This window comes from Anomalospiza imberbis, chromosome 4 (assembly GCF_031753505.1).
Source record: "Anomalospiza imberbis isolate Cuckoo-Finch-1a 21T00152 chromosome 4, ASM3175350v1, whole genome shotgun sequence".
Classification (NCBI taxonomy): Eukaryota; Metazoa; Chordata; class Aves; order Passeriformes; family Viduidae; genus Anomalospiza; species Anomalospiza imberbis.
The window spans coordinates 57,602,835-57,621,169 of NC_089684.1; the positions used below are offsets into that span (position 1 = coordinate 57,602,835).

Here is an 18,335-nt window from a genome sequence, read left to right on the forward strand (position 1 = left end):
CTGCTCGAGGCTTTTTACACTGTTCTGCAAGCAACCATTAACACTAAAGTCCACTAAGTAACTGAAGTATTTTTGGTAAGGAAATTTTTAGTTATTGGTGTATTAGAATTTTTAGTCATTGGTTTATTAGAACTGAAATTAGAAATGTTTAGTTATTGGTTTATTTATTATGAGAGATCTATCTTGATTAAGATAAGGGCCTGTTTTAATTCTATATTTATTTCTTTTTTTCATATGTAGTAAAATACTTCTGACAGCATACTTAATATACTGATCATTTTAGTAATTAACAAACTAAAACTACAGTTACAAGATACTTTACATGGTTTGCTTCTTGATGTCTCATTAGTGCCTGCTTCTGAGAAGATGCCTAGAAATATGCAGCCCAGGTACCTTGAGGATGAAGGTCTTTACACTGGAGAAAGGCCCTTTGTATCACAGTCTAATCAGAATATTTTAGAAAACAGAATACTCAGACAGGACCAAGTAAGTCACTGCTACCTTTTTAGTTGTAACTTTCATCAGTATTTTATTTATCTTTGTAAGTATCTTATTTTTGTTATAGTTAAGTAAGTGGATGGTCATGCTAATATGGGGCTCTCATCTTCAAAATGTTTAGCAGCATCAGATGTTGGGAAATACATATTTTTGTAGGAGCCTATTTTTAGTGTGATCCCAGTGTCAGAACATCAGACTGGGTCTTACAAAACTGATGTCTTTTCTTGGCTCTGCTTGAGCCTGCTGGGGAGCAGATCACTGATCAGACTGTAAGGCTAATTAAATATTGGTGTAGATTATCAGAGAGGTTTTAGAATCCTTTCAGATTATTAAGTATGTCTTGAAGACTTGGGAAAGACTTGGGAAAGTAGCTTGGATATATTTTGTCCTCCTATATTATCATCCTATACATGGTAAGGTGGATATTCAGTATAGACTTAAACTCCTGAGCAGTAGCTGCCCTTTATATTTTTTTGGTGAGTCTGTGTATTGTTCATGTGCTTTTGCTAATCAGATTGGGAACATTTGGATCTAAAATTTTTGAATGGGCAGTTTCAACTCAGCTAGTTTTCTGCTTGACTTCATGGTGTTGCCACATCAACATTTGTCTCAATGGTCAGGTATTGAAAGTAATAATAAATATAAATACAAGGTATATAAAACAGGTATGAAAGTAACAGGGTAGGGCAGCATCCTTGGACAGGTGCACTGGTTTAAGCTGTATTAGAATCCAGGTAATGAGAACAGAGGGATGAATTAGGACAATGTTGAACATGCAAAGCCATGGATGGCAGTTGCTGTGTAAAATACTTACCTGGTCTGCTTTCATAGATGCTGTTTAAGTAGTTCAGGTTTTGGACTAGAAGATTTGAGAGGTGCTTTGATAAATCATTGAGCTGCCATTTAGCTCTTGTGTAAAACAATACTTAAAATTCTTTCAATTTTAGTGATTTAAAAAGATAACATTTAAATAAGTGACATTGATTTTTTTTCTTTCAAATCTAGAACACTGAATGTTGAAGGAAAAATAAATCAGTATAATCAAATTTTGAACAACATCTTGGTCTTTTAATTTCAAAACTTACCTCTGGTATATTTGAAGATTTCATTTTGGTGTATTAGGAAAGTTTTGGTTATTTCAGCCATAAACAATCCATAGTTATCTTTTATTCTGTATTTTTTACAAGAATTATGATTTTGCAAATAATTCCTTTATAAAAATAAATAAACAATATATAATTTTGTTTTCCTTTGTAGGGGAAAGAATGGTTTGGTGATGATGGCAAAATCTTAGCATTGCCTAATCCAGTTAAACAGTCTTCTACTAGGCCTCCAATATTCTCACTCGAAGAAGGCATTGCACCAGAACTTGAAACAGTGTATAGAAAGGTAAGCATATTTCATATATGTGATTCCTGAGACCCTGTGTCCCAGTTCTACTGCACCAGAAACCCTGGTGACCTGAAGGGTTTTGTGCTAAGAGCCATGACTATTGACTGTTTTTTTTTTGTGATTTCATATCTGTTCTTTATATCACGTGTACTTTATTAAGTATATATCTGTTTTTTCCTTTAAAAATGCATACAAAAGGATGAAGATTTTAGGTAGTGCTGATTGAAGTAGTAAAGTGTCTGCCCATGACAAGCACCTTCAAGTGTATGAGTCACTAAGATCATTGTGAGGCTCTCTTGGATATTCTCATGCCAAAGTAGAGTAGTTCCTATATTAGTGTGTATATAGAGTTTGCTCATGTAGACAGCGACTAATTTTGAGTTATGTAGCATCAATTCAGATATTTTGGGGAGGTAGTGAAGTTTTTTTCTTTGTTTTTCATGTTTGTTTTGTTTTGTTTGCAGGGATTTTTGTGGTTGATTTTTTTTCCAGTCACAGCATACCTGCCCTGGCTAACAGCAGTTTCAATGTGCAATCAATACAAATCAAAATAAGTTTAAAGTAAAACCATTCAGCAATCTTGAAGCAAGCTTTAATTGTTCTGCTTGTTAGAACTCTGTTAGCCTTTGGAAAAGCTGACTTTTAAGACTTTTAAATGGAGTGCTCATTTGGGACACACAAGTGTTTCTGACTATTGTTGTTGATACAGATTTAAATGTGGCCCTTTAGTTGATGCTGGTGATAAATATGCAATGCACAGGCTGCATCCAGTAGCACAGATCTGTGCAGGGTGCTTCTGCAGGCAGGAAAAATCTACTGTTTAGCTCATGTAAAGATAGGCCAAGAGAGCTCATGTTTCAAGGGCACTGTATTGGCATGAACAGTGACGTAGAAATATCTAAGTCACCGTGGTAAGACACTGAGCTTAAGGGTCCTTTATGGGCAGAAAAATAGTTAAAGCATAAGGAATTCAAAGTTGTCATTTTTATGACACATTTTATCTTTTGATGAGAAACTGAATGTGGCAGGATCAGGTGGACTCAAGTGTCTTTCATGGCCATTTATATCAGTCCTATAAAAGAGCTAAATAAGTTCTATGCAACAGCTAAATTTCCTTTCAAATCCCTCTTTTTCCTGTTCTCAGAAAGGGACTACAACAAACACTACATAACAATCTTTTACAGCACCATAATACCTCTGGTGAACGTCTTCTGAAGGATCCTAATAAGGCAGCAGGAGTAGTCAGGCTGGAAGCAGTGTTAATTCTCTTCTGATTTCAGTAACTTAATGTAAGCCATGGATGTCTTTTTGTTGCAGTGGATTGAAGCAGGCTTTTTAAGCTTTGTTGCTGAAAACTTTAATTTGCCTTTGTTGGTTTGAATTCCCCTGATGTTTGAATGGGGAAGCAAGTAATATGTTACCTAATCTACACAATCTGCAAGGAGAGCTCCTTATCTTCCTAATCTACAAGGAGAGCTGTTCAGTCAGAGCTGGATTCTATCGTAGAGCTCAGTTCTAAGAGGAAACAAAGCAGTATGAAACAAATGTGTCAAAAGAGAACTAGCAGGCTCTGCTTTTTCTAATTCAGTGTCATTCTCTTCATTGCTCAGCAAAACCTTCAGTATAGGAATATGACTTCTTATTTCAGCCTCACATGGGCTGACAAAGAAAATCCTTGGAAGATACTGTTGTCAGAATCTGTAAATCCATTTTATTCTTTTTTTTTTCTTTCAGGCAAAAAAAATGACATCTACCAATCAGTATTTTGTTGGACCTGGAGATTTTCAGGGGCTGTTTCAATTGGATATTGATATTTCTGGACTGATATTCACCCATCATCCCTGTTTTAGCCGTGAGCATGTGTTAGCAGCTAAACTGGCTCAGTTATATGATCAGTATTTAGCAAGAAAACAGAAGAATCTTACCAAACTTCTCACAGACAAGGTATTTCTGTTCTGTCTTCATACTTTATTGAGACAATGACATGACAGTTTAAGGTAAAAGCTGAACTTGCCAGAAGTTAAAAACCTAAATATTTGACTGAGTTGCTGTGTGTTCAGTGCAGAATTGCATTTTTAAGATTAAGAATTTCTTTGATCTTTGAATTTGAATTAACTCTGAAGTAAAAGGAATGCAATAACATTTGCATAGTATTCCTTAGAGTATCCAAAATGTTTCCCAGTGAGTGACAGATTAGACATTACAGGATTGTGTACAACAGCTCTGACAGGGAGGCAGCAAAAGACATTATTCAGTGATGGAGGGAAGTTAGTGAAGTTTAGTTTCAGTTATCAAGTCAAAGTAAAAGAAAGCAGTTTAATTTCACCAGAATGAACAAAAGTAGAACCCATTTCCAGGTATGTATCTGTGACAGATGCTGTGTTTTAAATGCATACTGCTACCACATTTACTGTGTCACTTTTGTGACATGGCAAAACCCAAGGCTAGATGTAGTTTCCTCTGTTTCTGGCTTGCTGGGTGAGCTTGACAGGGCTGCTCATCCCCTGTGTACCACCACACTTCCTCTATCTGTGCATTGGCAGTAATGGCAGTGGTCTTCTCTGGTGTGTGTACATGAACATTAGGCATTGTCAACACAATTCTGATGTCATCAGGGCACACAAGAACACTTGTCTGTCAAAAATTACTTGGATTATTAAGTACCTATACATTCAGATTTCCATAAACTAAAGGTCATTATTTTATACATTAAAGAACTATTATAAGGGAAAAATAATAATTGTATACAAGCTCATTTTTCTATTAGTGTAATGAGGGTCAGTAGGTAGAGTACAGATATTTCTGAATTTTTATATCAAGCATTAGGTTATACTTCTAATGATGGACACATTTCATGCGGTATCGCAAAATAATGTCTTGGTATATTTTGTTTTGTTAGTGCTTTTGAAGGGTTTGCCTTAGTGCTGTCTGAAACAGAACATTTGGGTTATCCATGTCTTCATTATGGGAACCTATAAAGCCATAGAATCATTAAGGTTGAAAAAGACTTCTAATACCATCAAGTTCAGCCATTAACCCAGCACTGCCACATCTGTCACTAACCCCCAAGTGCCAGTCTGCACATCTTTTAAATATCTCCAGGGATGGGTGATGTCCCTGCACAGCCTGTTCCAGTGCTGAACAAAACTTTCAGTGAAGAAACTTTTTTCCCCAAGATTCAACCTAACCTCCCTGGGACTTGAAGCCATTTCCTCTCATCCTGTCACTTGTTACTTGACAGAAGAGACCAACGTCTGTCTACAGCCTCCTTTCAGGGATGGTTTAACCTGGAGATGCTCATGGGGGACCCTGTTACTCTCTACAACTGCCTGAAAGGAGGCTGTAGCCAGGTGGGGGTCAGTCTCTTATCCTAAGCAACCAGAGGCAAGTCAAGGTGATTGACTGGCCAGAAGCTGTGCCAGGGAAGGTTAAATTGTACATCAGGAAGAATTTCTTCACTGAAATGGTGATTAGATACTGGAATGCACTGGCCAGGGAAGAAGTGGAGTCACCATCCCTGGAAGTGTTCAGGAAATGACTGGGAGTGGCACTTAGTGCTGCGGTTTAGTTTATATCTGGGAGTGCTTTTTCAACCTTAATGATTCTGTGATTCTATTCTCTGATTCTGGGATTTTCTAATCCACTAAGTATTACCTCTAGTAGCCCTTCCTAGTCCCAAGAAAGGATTTTGTGAAAGTTGGGGGTTTTTGCTGACTTGGGGTCTTTTTCCACTTACACCTTTGATTCCTGAGCTTTCAGAATGCTTCTTAAATCAGTCTTCCCCTTGATTAGATCTGTTGCAGCAATCAAAGTTAGTAAATCTCCCTCCTGTATCCAGGGATCCTAATTAAAATGTCATGCTGAAGAATCACCTCACAGACATGACAAAACCATGTAAATGCAGAATCAGGATAGTTCAGGGGTTTCTGTCATTAGTAATTAGCTCTTTCCTTTCAAAGTGCAGTACACTGGATACCTTGTTAAGCCATCTGTTAATTACTTTTTTGTTTGTTCGTTCAAGCTGCATGCTTTGAGGAGTGCTGTGCACTATAGTATAGAAGGTGGTGGTGATGGTGTTCCTGTGGCTCAACAAAGCATACCTGAATACAAAATGGAAATCAGGTGGGTATGAATTCATGAAATTGTTGGTTTTTAAAATTGTATTCCTTTTTTCCTTTACATGTTGGTACAGAATATGATTCATGTCAGACTTTTAAATTCTACTATAAATAGCTCTAGAAGAATTTTGAGGTAAGTCTCACTGGTAAGTTGCATAAAACATTATGAAGAAAATACAGTTTAAGCTGAAATTTTCATTCAAAAGTGGTCTAATTTGATAATGTTTATTAATTACTTAGTAGCTATTTACTGGTATGTTTTGTATAATTTAATTAAAATAAAGTTTCAGTAGACTTCAGCTGGATGCACAAGGCTTTTACAATGCAATAAGGTAATTCTTTGAACAAACAAAACCCCTAGTTTTTTCCATCCTCTTCCTCATTACACAAATGTTCTTGATTTCCTTCCCATTCTAAGGTATTTTGGCCACGTTTTTGCCAATGGGTTAATACAAATAAAGTGGTAAAATTTTGTTTTACAAGATTACAGTTATTGTTCTTGGAGAAAAGCTGTGTAGTAAAAATATACCCAGAGTTTTTGGCTCGGTAGTGACAGTTTGTATTATTTTTGGCAGATGGACAGTGATGAACTGTAAGCGTTAGCAGTATGATAAACAAGAAGTTGTTTTGGATATCCATGCTGAACAGCCTTTTAACTAGTAGATAACAAACGTCTGAAAGTTTTTCACAATCTAAGAGTAGGCAGTAATGTATTCATTTAAAGAAACAGAACTATAAAGTGATGTAATGGGTCACATGATAACACAATATGAAGAAGAAAAACTTTTCAAATAAAAATTCTGCTTTCAGCCTTGAAATTTACATCTGCTAAACTTATGCATCCACTCCTCTTAACAGAACATAAGGTAGTCTATGATTTATTATTTTATACTGAAGGAGAAGAATTCCTTCAGTTGAAAATGGAATAGCTTTTATCAGTATCTTATTGACATATCTGCTAGGGGACAAGGAGCAGGAGGTGTGTAGTTACCATACTGTACCTCAGAGACAGGAGCTCTCACTAGGGAAAGCATGAGAATGGTAATGGGAAGATTCACTGTGGGAATGAGATTCTTGGGTTTTGGCAACAACCCTGAGGGTTGCTTGATGGTGAACTCCAGTTAGAAAGAATACTTATTCTCTGTTTCTGATGTGTTCTTCTATATCTCGAGTGCTTTAGTTTCGTTTCATGCTATTATGAATCTGGAGAAACTCAGCTGAAATCAGTGATATCAGTGTTGGTCAAGTAACACGAGATGAGTTTGGCTGGTACTATTCTAGAGCTTTTCGTATCTGTAACTCATTTTGGCTACAGTTCTGTTACTGGAAGCTGTTACACAATGAAGGTCAGATGGGCTCAGGAATTTTTGCTGTCATGGTATTCAGTACTAAGTTGGACCACTTATGTTGGTAAAATCATCTGACCTGCCTTGTCTCTCTTTTAATGTTGCATTTCCCTGATGGTCAATGCAGAACACTCATGAGAAATTAGAGATATATAGCGTGGAAAATAATATAATTGCTTCCTCCACCCTGCAATAACATAACAGATGTATACGCTTTGCTTTCTGAAAATCAAAGTTGTAATTTTCTATTGGCTTGAGGAAGAAATGTCATCTGAATATAGAAAACTTTTGCAGATTAGGAAATTCAGCCCTACTATCACTTCCTGAAGTAGGAAGCCAACATATGCTGTGGATTCTATGGTTCAGGTTCTTGTGGGTAATGTATTGTAGCAGAGATGATTCTCTACTGAAAGGTCCTACTTCCAAATCCCATACATTAGATAAGTGTGGTTACTGATCTATATGTTCCTCATGCCTTTGTTTCATCTTCTAGTGTCATCTGGTAGACAAAAAAGAAAAAGTTGCTACATGGATAAGTAATATGCAGATTGCTAGCTAATGAAGTGGAGAAGTTACTCATGTTGCTTTCTGAAGTCTGCATTTCTTCTTTGTTTATTGTTTTCCCTAAATTGGCTTATGCTGTTAAATGATATATGATGTCTTTCTTCTCTCAGATCTAAATCTATCTCTGTTTTCCACATTCTCTGAATATTAGAAGTAGTAATGTGTTAGTTTACATTGTTTTTTTTTAATCACAGACTTGATTTTGTACCAGGATAAAAGTGAAAACAGCCTGTGCTTGTACTTTATGGACATTTACATTGGAAGTGTGTGGTGGTCATTAAAAGTGCTAACGAATAGCTCTTTTGCAAACAGATTAGAGGGTTGAAATGTGAAATACCAATTCTGAGACACAAAAAGGCTGTGTTAATTTTGTTTGTATTAAGAATCTTGTACGTCTGTCAAAGAACTTGATACATTACTTCATCTCTTCAGGTCCTTCTTACTGGAGCTAGAGGCATATGAAGTTTAAAACATCTTTTGTAATGTACACATGTAATGAGCATTACTTCATAGCAGCAGTGTAGGTTTCCTGGGCTGTTGTTTACATGAATTTACTATAAAATGGTTTTAATTATGTACAGCTGTAATAAGCATTTCTGAAAACTGTGAGATCTCTAAAGAACAGACTTAATTGAAGTCAGATTGCTCCAAATGAAAGAGACTGGAATATAGGAGGAAATCAAATCCTGAACTCTTCAAGTCTGGGTTTTATGCTCCTTGTATTTAAACCACTGCAGCCATCAGTCAACCTGAAACCCCCATCACTTGGCTTTTGGTATCCCAAGTTTTCAGTCTGTTCCACTGAGTGAGACAATTCTGGTTGATCTTGTGCTATGTATGTATATTTCTAGACAAACCAGAAGACTTCGTGATGCTGAACAAGAAAAAGACAGAACGTTGCTTAAGACAATTATCAAAGTTTGGAAACAAATTAAATCCCTCCGGGACTTTCAGAAGTTTACTAACACACCCATGAAACTTTATTTGAGGAAGTATGTCTTGATAACATATTTTGTACTTTATTTGATAGCAGTGGAATTATAATAAGATTGGTTAATTTGAAAATGAGAATTTTGATATGTGGAAGTAAGAGTTTGAGCAGTGCTGCCACTTTGAGCCTGCCACTATTCCTTTTGAGTTTGGGGAAGAGAGAAGGTGGAAATAAGTGATTACTGTAGCAGAAAGGAATTTCTACAGACTAATGAGTAAAGAAAGTTATTATCTGGAATTAATATAATTATCTGTTGTCAACACTTAATATGCTAGTCTATGCTAGTATCTATGCTAGTCTTTTTAAATAAAACACACTTTTTATATGATGAAATTAATTCATGGAGAAGTAGATTTCTATTATATGTTACAGACTTAATTGTAACCCTTATGCAATTTTATGTAACATGCTGGTAATTGTTGTTTTGAAGGGAAGAGGTTGATCAGAAATCAGATGAAAAAGCATATGAAGCAGAAATTCAGGCTGAGATAAAGGAATTACTAGAAGAATGTATGGAAGAATATGAAAAGAAAATGGAGGAGTATAAAACTGAGCTACATGACTGGAAATCCTGGAAGAAGACACAGGTTTGTTTAAATCATTCAATTAAAAAATTATTTACTAGTAAATGTATCAAAAATTTCTCCTTCTAATACAGAAAAAAATTGAGTTATGTTTATATTTTATGTCCAGATACATTCTGTCTACTTAGAATTTTTTAGTAAGGTAGATGTTAATTAAAAAATTAGAATGTATTAGGTTTTTGTGAGGCATTGTTTTTCTGCTACTGATTTTCAGCACTTCAATTCTTTCTTTCAGTTGGGTAATTTTGCTGCATTCCTGTTAAATTCATTTCTTTCTTGTAAAGAAAAAAGATGGATGAATTTTGTGCCTGTGAGCGATGAAGCAGAATAATTAAGGGGTGTTTCTAATGAACTAGCAGTTGATATCATCTCATGTCAATACATGTTTGGGAATGTCTCACTATGTTTAGCAATGTCTGACTGAAAGATTTCATTAATATTCTAGCTTTTCACCTCTGAAAAGCTTTATTGCTAACAATCTGTGCTGTAGTTCATGTCTCAGTTGTGCTTCAAAGGGATATTGAGAAGTACAGGTGCTACAGCAACACACTGCAACCAGGTGGTCTTTGAAATCAACTGTGGCAAAATCAGGTTTGCTTTCACAGTTTGGTCGCAGTATACTGGATTCCTGGGGGTAATGGTGATTATACTTTAATATATTTTTTGTCCAGCTTGAACACTCTGGATTTTTGAACACCAAAGAAAAATAAAGCTTAAGAAAATGCTTCAAATACAGTTTTCAAGAATCTAGTATGTCTGCTGATAGTTTTACGGAGAGTTTTTTCATGTACATGCAACCTCTGTGAAAGGCATTTAAATATTTGAGAGGGAGCCAATATGCAGGAATTGGAAATTCCTGTTAATAGAACACAAGTGGGCATATGACTAATTAGCATCATGTCAGTTCACTTGCAGGATAAGATGAATAAGTGTAAACCTTGAAATGAAGGCAGGTAGTCATGAACATTGATCCTAATGCAAACTGTTCATCCACCAGTTATGCCTTCACAACTACCATTGTGGCATCTTTTTATCGTGCTAGTCACAAACTATCTTGAGACTGAGAGGATCATGGTTCTTTCCTTTTAGAACGAAATTACCTTTCTTTTGTACCCAGAAGTGCTTTATTTTATTGTACTCAAAGTACTTTTTAACTTAATCGCTCCTGTTGGTTTCTTACTAGTACAGATCACATGAATCAAACACAATAGAGCTAGGTGAGACTAAATAAATTTAAAAGCAAATACAAGAGCAAGGAGGATAACATAAAATTCAGCAAAGAAAGAATATTTTCTAAAAAAAGTATGTGAACAAGTTGTTTGGCTTACTGCTTTAGTTAATGGGCAGAATCTGTTTGCTCTCCTTTCTCTTTTTTCGCTTATGATGTGTTAAGTTGTAAAGTGGCTTGGTGCTTCCAAGCAAGCTGTACTTCCAAGTAATCTAGAAGTCTGTGGAAGGAAGAACTGTTTTGCAGCTGTTTAAAGCTGGGCATGCACGGAAACACTGGAGTTGTGCCGTTTAGGAGATGCTGAAAGGCATGTGTTGTTCTGTTTGTTTATTCTTGTTTGGCGCGAGGAAGGGATAGGATCATTCTGCTCATACTAAAGATACTGCTAAGCCAAAAACACTTGTGCTCCAGAGTTTGTAGCACATGTGCATTTGTTTTGTCAGTGTATGTGCAGACAGTGCATCTCAAACAACTATGTCTACTGGCTGAGTAACTAACCTTCCTTCAATCCTAACAGAATGTGCATGGCAGCTCAGGCAAATGAGAATGCAGCATCTAGCCAGAATGTTCAAGAAACATGATGATTTTGAAAGTTGGTAGAGAATATTAAGTAAATGTTTTGCTTGGAGTACATTATGATTTTGAAGCATATGAATGGAATGTATTGCTGAATTCTGAAACTGATGCAGTCCTTTACAATGAGAAAAATCTTTTACGTGTTTATGTGTAATACTAAAATTATACTGTCATTTTACTGTACATACACCATCTGTGTTTAGCACTTGTGATTCAAGAGAACAAGAGAAAAAATTGCAGAGATTGAAACACATTCAGAAAGAACATTATTGTTTTTATATGCAGAAGTCCAAGAAGAAAAAGAAAAAAGATACACATGTAGATGAAGAATCAGAAGATCATGATTTTGGTGAGGAACGTATAAAACCCATCCCACCTAGAATGGCCAATAGCCTGGAAATAGAGCAGCAGGTTAGAGAAAAAGCTGGCAACTGCAGAAGGAAACCTGGAGAGCCTATTCTAGTTCCTGAGCTGACCCTCTCAGGAATCATAACTCCAACTGAGCAGTGTCCTCGGTAAGATAAATGTTGGCCGGCAAATTACCTTATGTGTGATTTTCTATAATTTATTAATTGCTTGTTTATACAACTTCAGATGCATTAGCTCACCATTCTGTTTAGCCTAGTGATGAAACCTCTGCTTTTGAAGGTGATATATCTTAATTCATTTTCAAGTCACATATAACCTTGTACATAGTGCACTTAAAAATGCATGTGTGCACAATCCCTTTGAACCCTCTGATATTCCTTGAGCATCTGCATAGAACAGGGTGCAGATACAAAGAAGCTGGCTTCACTGTGGAGTCTGGGTCACTGCTGGCAGTACCACTCTCACTAGCTAGTCCTTTACATAAGGTCTATGCTGTAGTCAACAAAGGGAAAAGAAAGAAATTGTGTACTAAACCAGAGATTGCACTGTGGATAAAAGAAATAAATGTACTTTTTTCTCTTACTTTCCACATTTGCACACATAATTTAACATGCATCTGCCGTATTTCAATAATTTAAATACTGCTTTGTTTTGTATTTAGTACACAAATAGCCTCATCAGGGAATGCTGCTTGGCTGTTGTATTCCCAATGACTGAAAACTTCAAAATTTTAACTCAATATCGTTTTTGTGCTTTGGAGGAAGGGAGTGGAAGAGAATTTTTTTTCCCTAGATAATTTCTTTTATATGGAGTTAGCTTTTGTGGATCCAGAATTTGACTTGATCATTTTAAAATCAGTTTTTATTCACAAGAATATAAAACACCTGTTAAGTAAGAGTTCTAAAGTCATTCCTGTATAGTGACATTTTTGGAGGAATACTATCTATTTTAGGTTCTGTCTCCCCATGAGAAATCAGATTTTCATTAAAAATAAATAATAAAAATGTTATTAAAAATTATATGATAGCTTGTTTGATATATTTACAGGGCAGAAGTTTTGCGACGAGAAGATGTGAAGAGACGCTCAGCATTCATTAAAGTCCTTTTCAACTCCAAAGAAGTGTCAAGGACTGTTACCCGACCAATAAGTTCCGATTTTAGAGTTCACTTTGGACAGATTTTCAATTTACAAATAATCAATTGGCCAGAGAGTTTGAAACTACAGGTAGATGTTGATTTATTGCAATAACATTTACAATATTATATAAAATGTAATTACTCCTGCAATGCTTGTGTTTTGCTCTATGATAGTGTCATAAAGACTGAAAAATATATAAAAGACCTTTTGTAAATTGTCAGTCTTACACTCCTTCCTTGCTTCTCCAGTCTTTAACTTTTAACTGTGTTGCTATGTTTTTCATGCTCATGCTTTCTAGAAATATATAGAAAAAAGCTATAGTTTGGATGGGAGAAATTAAATAATTGGGACTTGTGATTAAATATGTTAGTGAATTGGCCTCTTGAGTTTGGAAAAACTGATTTGTGTTGCAGATCAAATTGCTAACATGATCTTCTTCAAACATTATTTTCCACATAGTAAAACCCTCATAATGTTTACTGGAGGGGAATAAGAAAAAAAATTATTTTTAGTAATGTCCATAATTGCACTTGACTTGATCAGCAGTGCAGTTAAATCAAGGCACTACCACCTCCCATTCCAAGTATGAATTAAGGAATGGTTCACATGAATACTTTTCAGAGTTAACATGAAATATATTTAGAGGAAAGAGGATCAGGATCCTACTTCTCCCTTTAAAAGACTCCTCTGCTTAGGTAAAACTGGTAGTTCAGGGAAAGGTGTAAAAACCCCTTGTCTGCCTATTTATTTAACACATAAATTGAAAAGGAGAAGGAATACCGTTTTCCTGGATTAAAAACATTTGAATGGAGAAACCACTCACATCACTCTGAGCCTGCAGCTGGCTAGGAAAGAGAGAAGCAACCTGCAGTGCTGCCAGAATGGGGACTGTGTGCCATACCCTGCCTTTCATGTTAAGGGAGAATTAGTCAGGCAGAATCCCTCCAGAATCTTCAGCTGATGCAAGTGAATGTCACAAGCAGTTGCATATTGTACAGTGATGCTCTTTAAAGCCTGGAGTATGTCATACTTGTCTCAGGTGCATTAGAAAAGTGAAGAAGATAGATTTGTAGGAAGAATTCACATCAAGTAAACTGCTGATAGCTGAAATGCCTGCTAATTTGTTATTTTAAAAAGTGAATTGATACAATTGCCTTAAATTATTTATTTCATGTTTAAGCCATAGTAGAACCTTTTCTCTAAATACCATGCAATATGTTTTCAGCTTCTCAAGAATGCACATGTAAATTCCTTCTTCTGTCCCTCATTGTAATTTTTTTTCTAGATTTATGAAACGACAGGTATGAGCAGTACCACCTTGTTAGCTGAAGTGTTCTTACCTGTTCCTGAGACTGCAGTTCTGACAGGCACTGCTCCTCTGGAAGAAATAGAGTTCAGCAGCGATCAGCGTGTGGTGTTGGATCATGAAGGAGTTGGGAGTGGTAAGGACTCTTGTTTTCCTTAGCTCTGTGTTTCTCATGTTGCTGGAACCATGTAGCAGTAAGAGGCTGGAGTGGGTTTCAGAGTAAATCCTGCTAAGAGCATTCACAGCTTCTGTCACCGAGTCTTCCATAATAGTCATGATCCTTACTATTGAAGTTCACTGTGGAATTTTTGTTTCTTGCTAGTTTTAAGCTCTAAATAATAAAAATATGTCTGTTTGTTATTTGTCTTGTTGTATTAGTGGAGTTTTACTAGCTATAGATGATGTTTGGGATTTTTTGAGCATTTGAGTAATCAGGCCTCTGACACTGCAGAGCAAGCATGTATCAATCATTATAGCTCCAGTGATTTTAATGTTTTAAACCACAGAAAAACTGTCTGTAGAAGTGTGTATGGAGAGTAATTTTTTGTACTCCTATTTGCTTTGTTGACAACCTGCACACACCTTTTCCCCGGGGCTTTAGGCTAAAGATAAAACAAGGGAGAGATAGGAAAAGGGGAAACAAGAAGAATACATAGTAGCATATGGAACTTGCAAGTGTGTATAATGAATTTTAACAGCATTGTGAGATGACTGACTTGCATAAATTTGCCATATATAAATACAGATAAAGCTAGAGCAGAATAGATAAAAAAAAACGAGGAGGAAAAAAATAGGGTATAAAAATCATTGCAGTAAATACGTGTGTAAATGTCACTGACTATGATGACCATATGTCCAATTGTGTGTTAAAAGCTTTAGGACTGACTGTTCAATCATACATAATTCTTTTGACTCTGAATTTCTGTTTCGTTAATAACAGTATGCTGAATCTGAAAACTATCAGAAATATTAAATGGTGTGCAACTGTGGAGGAAAAAAATGAGCCTTTGGCATAGCCTTTCCTTCCAACTCAAATGGAAAGCCTTTCTGTAGTTGTAATGGAATCTTTCACTCATTATTGTAGAACAGAGTTCTTCCCCACAGCACACAGCAGAATCATTGTTTCACATTAACCTTTTTATATAAAGGCACAGATTATTTGACTATTCATTTTCTGGAAGTATTTTTACAAATATTAAGATAACTGTGTTTGAATGCATAAATATACTACTTTGGATTTTTCCCCTTGATAGGTGTGTCCTTTTCATTTGAAGTTGATGGTAGCAACAAAATGACTTTCATGACCTCTGGGAAAGTATCCAGTAGTGTCTCTTGGGCAGTTGGAGAAAAAGGAATCCCCTTAATTCCTCCGGTATCTCAGCAAAACACAGGCATTCCAAGGTAATAAGATACAAATTTCCAGTGATTCATGGGAAACTGATTGTACTAGTATTTTTTTAAAAATTATTTCATAATCAAGACTTTGCATAATCTTTTTCCTTAAATTTAGATGTTTTACTTTGTGCTGTAACCCTCTGCAGATACCTTAGGGTACATATTTTTGGTAAATGTATTTTAGTTAGAAATTTTACATTTTAGCATATTATTTCTAGACAATTCAAGCTGATAATTCAATTTTATGATTTTCTAATAGAGAGTGAATATATTGTCAAGGAACCTTCCTGTAATTGTTTTGCTGAGAGCAGAAACTCCAGTTCTTTCTTATCTGAAGTGCGTTTGGAGAAGCTATATCTAATTTGCCCTGAGGCTACAAGTTGGTTATTGTAGATTATTTTTCCATTCTGTTGCTTTTATTTTATTCCATAAAGTCAAATAGATGATACATAAAGGCTTCTTTTGTAACATCCTTAGTTACCTTCACTCTAAACCCTTTAAAGTTTTCACATAGTTATTAATACTGAGTAACTATGAATACTTCTTCCAGCTGATTCATTTGTCAGGTTTTTATTTATTTAAAAGCTAGACATTGGCTTGCAAATCATTCTGTTACTATTATTAACCAAGCTGCAGCCATTCAAGTACTTTGCTGATCAACATATCAGTACTCTGCTGAGTTCAGTGAGAGTAGAATAGATGAGATTAAAATATAAAGATGAATTCCCAACAGCTACCTTTAACTCTGGAGACTAATCACTGAGAACCGAAGAATTTCAGAAGGAAGTTTTCTGTGAAAAACTCTTCTTTGAAACACCTTGTGGAGATGAACAGCTCTCTATGACTTTCCACTGTCTGTTGGGAAGGTCAGAGACAGGATTTTCATGACTAATGTTAGCTTTTGCTGCCCATGAGCTTTTTAGCACAATTGTGATTCAGTTGGCATTTGTTCAAGACTGATGCCTAAAGATAAACTTGATGTTCCTGCTTCATCTGCTGCTCCAGTAACTGCTGGATATTTGGCTGAGTCTAACCAAGCACAAGACCTGTAAGTTTTAAAGTCTTCTTGAAAATACTCAAGTAAGTAGAGGTCAAAGACTGAAACTAGCACCCCTAACATGAGAAGGGGCAACATCCACTCCAGTGGTATTTGGCTAATAAATAACACACGTGTCCTGGTGTATTGGCCTTATGTGTCAAGGTTTGAGTGTCAGTGGGCTTTCAGATGTGGCTTCTGTGATAAGATGCCAGATGGCAAGTGTGGTAGTGTACAAATGACCTCCAGACTACCTACCATACTCCCTTGCCTACTGTGAATACAAGAAAGTGAGTGGGAGCATCTAGAGGATAAAGACTTGGGACTTGTAGTTACAGGGAGGACCATAAGCAGTGCTGCATCACAAGAGAGAAGGCTGCAAGGGTTTCCCAAGCTCAGGCAGTGTCCTCTCCAGCCAGCATGCAGTCGGGACGTGGCAGGCAGAGCAGAGTGCTGGCAGCAGTCCCAGACATGATGAGGGGACGATTCAGGCCCCAGGGTCTATGCAGAAACAGCAAGGAGGGGGTAGAGACAAGGACTGAAATGCAGGCTGAAAGCACCATCCAGGAGGACAGGTCAAAGACAGGAGCTAAGATACAACACAAGCAAGGGCTGTATGTCTGGGAAGTTCTTTGTCAAAACTTCTATGTTACCTTTCACAGTGTGAGGCAGTTTATCTTCTTAATTTCAGCAATGTGGAATAGCATAGGTATATCAGGAAGGTATCAAAAAACACCTTATTACCTGTATAAAAGTTGTCTTCCATCAGTTCCTTCGTATTTCCCATTTCCTTTGCTTTGCAATTGATCATTCCCTCAGTTCCGTAGCTACAGCTAAGAACTGTGAACTTACTACTCAGATTGTGGGGAGCTTTTGGGGTTTTTCTAAGATTAAGTACTTTTTTTTAATATTGCTAAATCAAATGTGTTTTAGGTATAAGTTCTGTCAATTCTCTCTTTTTAGTGCTTTAAAAAATATTGATGCTATTGCATCCATTGGCACATCAGGCTTAACTGATATGAAGAAACTAGCTAAGTGGGCAGCTGAAGCAAAACTTGATCCAAATGACCCAAACAATGCAGCTCTGATGCAGCTGATCATGGTAAGTGGTGTTTTCAGAGCTGAAGGGCTACTGGAGCTGTGGAACTCCTAGTCACCAGAACCTCCCAGGCAATCTGCATGCGTGCCAGGGAGGTAGCAGCATTTGAATTTGTGATGTACATACTTGTGTGAATGTTAAGAAGCAAAATATCTACTAAAAATATGATTAATGCATTTAGTAGTAGGTTGTTTACATATTAATGAATATGATTTATTAATCCATTCCATAGTGGCAAAAAATAGGTGTAAGGGAATGCGCATACAGATCAGTTAATAAATTAAAAACAAAATACAGATTTTGAGTTTGTTATTTTGTCAAAATGCAAGGGAATTTCCAGTGTACTTGTGTGGTACTAAATAAGAAGCTGCTCATTAATGAGGATTGCACAGAGATCTCAGGTGTTGTAGAGGCTTCAGCTTTTTTTAAACAACAAATTGAGGAGTTATTTGCATAGCTGTTTCATTTACATGGCTGTTTATTTACATAGCTGTTTAATTTACATAGCTATTTACAAAGCTAAAGTTCTGTAAATGGATCTCTTTTACTGTACAGTTTCCTAGGTTACTCTGACATGTTATAGTTTCCATAGTCTGTAATCTTTTGTTTATGATACAAGGAAATAGAATTTTATTATATTCTGTAACGTATAATCTTATATGCTTTGCTCAGCAAAACACTACTATAAATTACCT

General features: G+C 36.2%; 1 protein-coding gene across 4 annotated transcripts in view; it reads left to right on the forward strand.

The window, feature by feature from the left end:
- Nucleotides 1–18,335, forward strand: part of CC2D2A (coiled-coil and C2 domain containing 2A) — a 53,108-nt gene that overhangs the window by 9,834 nt on the left and 24,939 nt on the right. For all 4 annotated transcript variants that reach the window (XM_068188718.1, XM_068188722.1, XM_068188720.1 and 1 more), the window contains exons 7-17: nucleotides 350–486; nucleotides 1,756–1,887; nucleotides 3,625–3,834; nucleotides 5,912–6,012; nucleotides 8,770–8,910; nucleotides 9,340–9,496; nucleotides 11,583–11,812; nucleotides 12,714–12,891; nucleotides 14,090–14,246; nucleotides 15,364–15,511; nucleotides 17,505–17,643. In XM_068188718.1, the coding sequence (XP_068044819.1) occupies nucleotides 350–486; nucleotides 1,756–1,887; nucleotides 3,625–3,834; nucleotides 5,912–6,012; nucleotides 8,770–8,910; nucleotides 9,340–9,496; nucleotides 11,583–11,812; nucleotides 12,714–12,891; nucleotides 14,090–14,246; nucleotides 15,364–15,511; nucleotides 17,505–17,643 (1,730 nt within the window). The remainder of the gene's footprint in view (nucleotides 1–349; nucleotides 487–1,755; nucleotides 1,888–3,624; nucleotides 3,835–5,911; nucleotides 6,013–8,769; nucleotides 8,911–9,339; nucleotides 9,497–11,582; nucleotides 11,813–12,713; nucleotides 12,892–14,089; nucleotides 14,247–15,363; nucleotides 15,512–17,504; nucleotides 17,644–18,335) is intronic.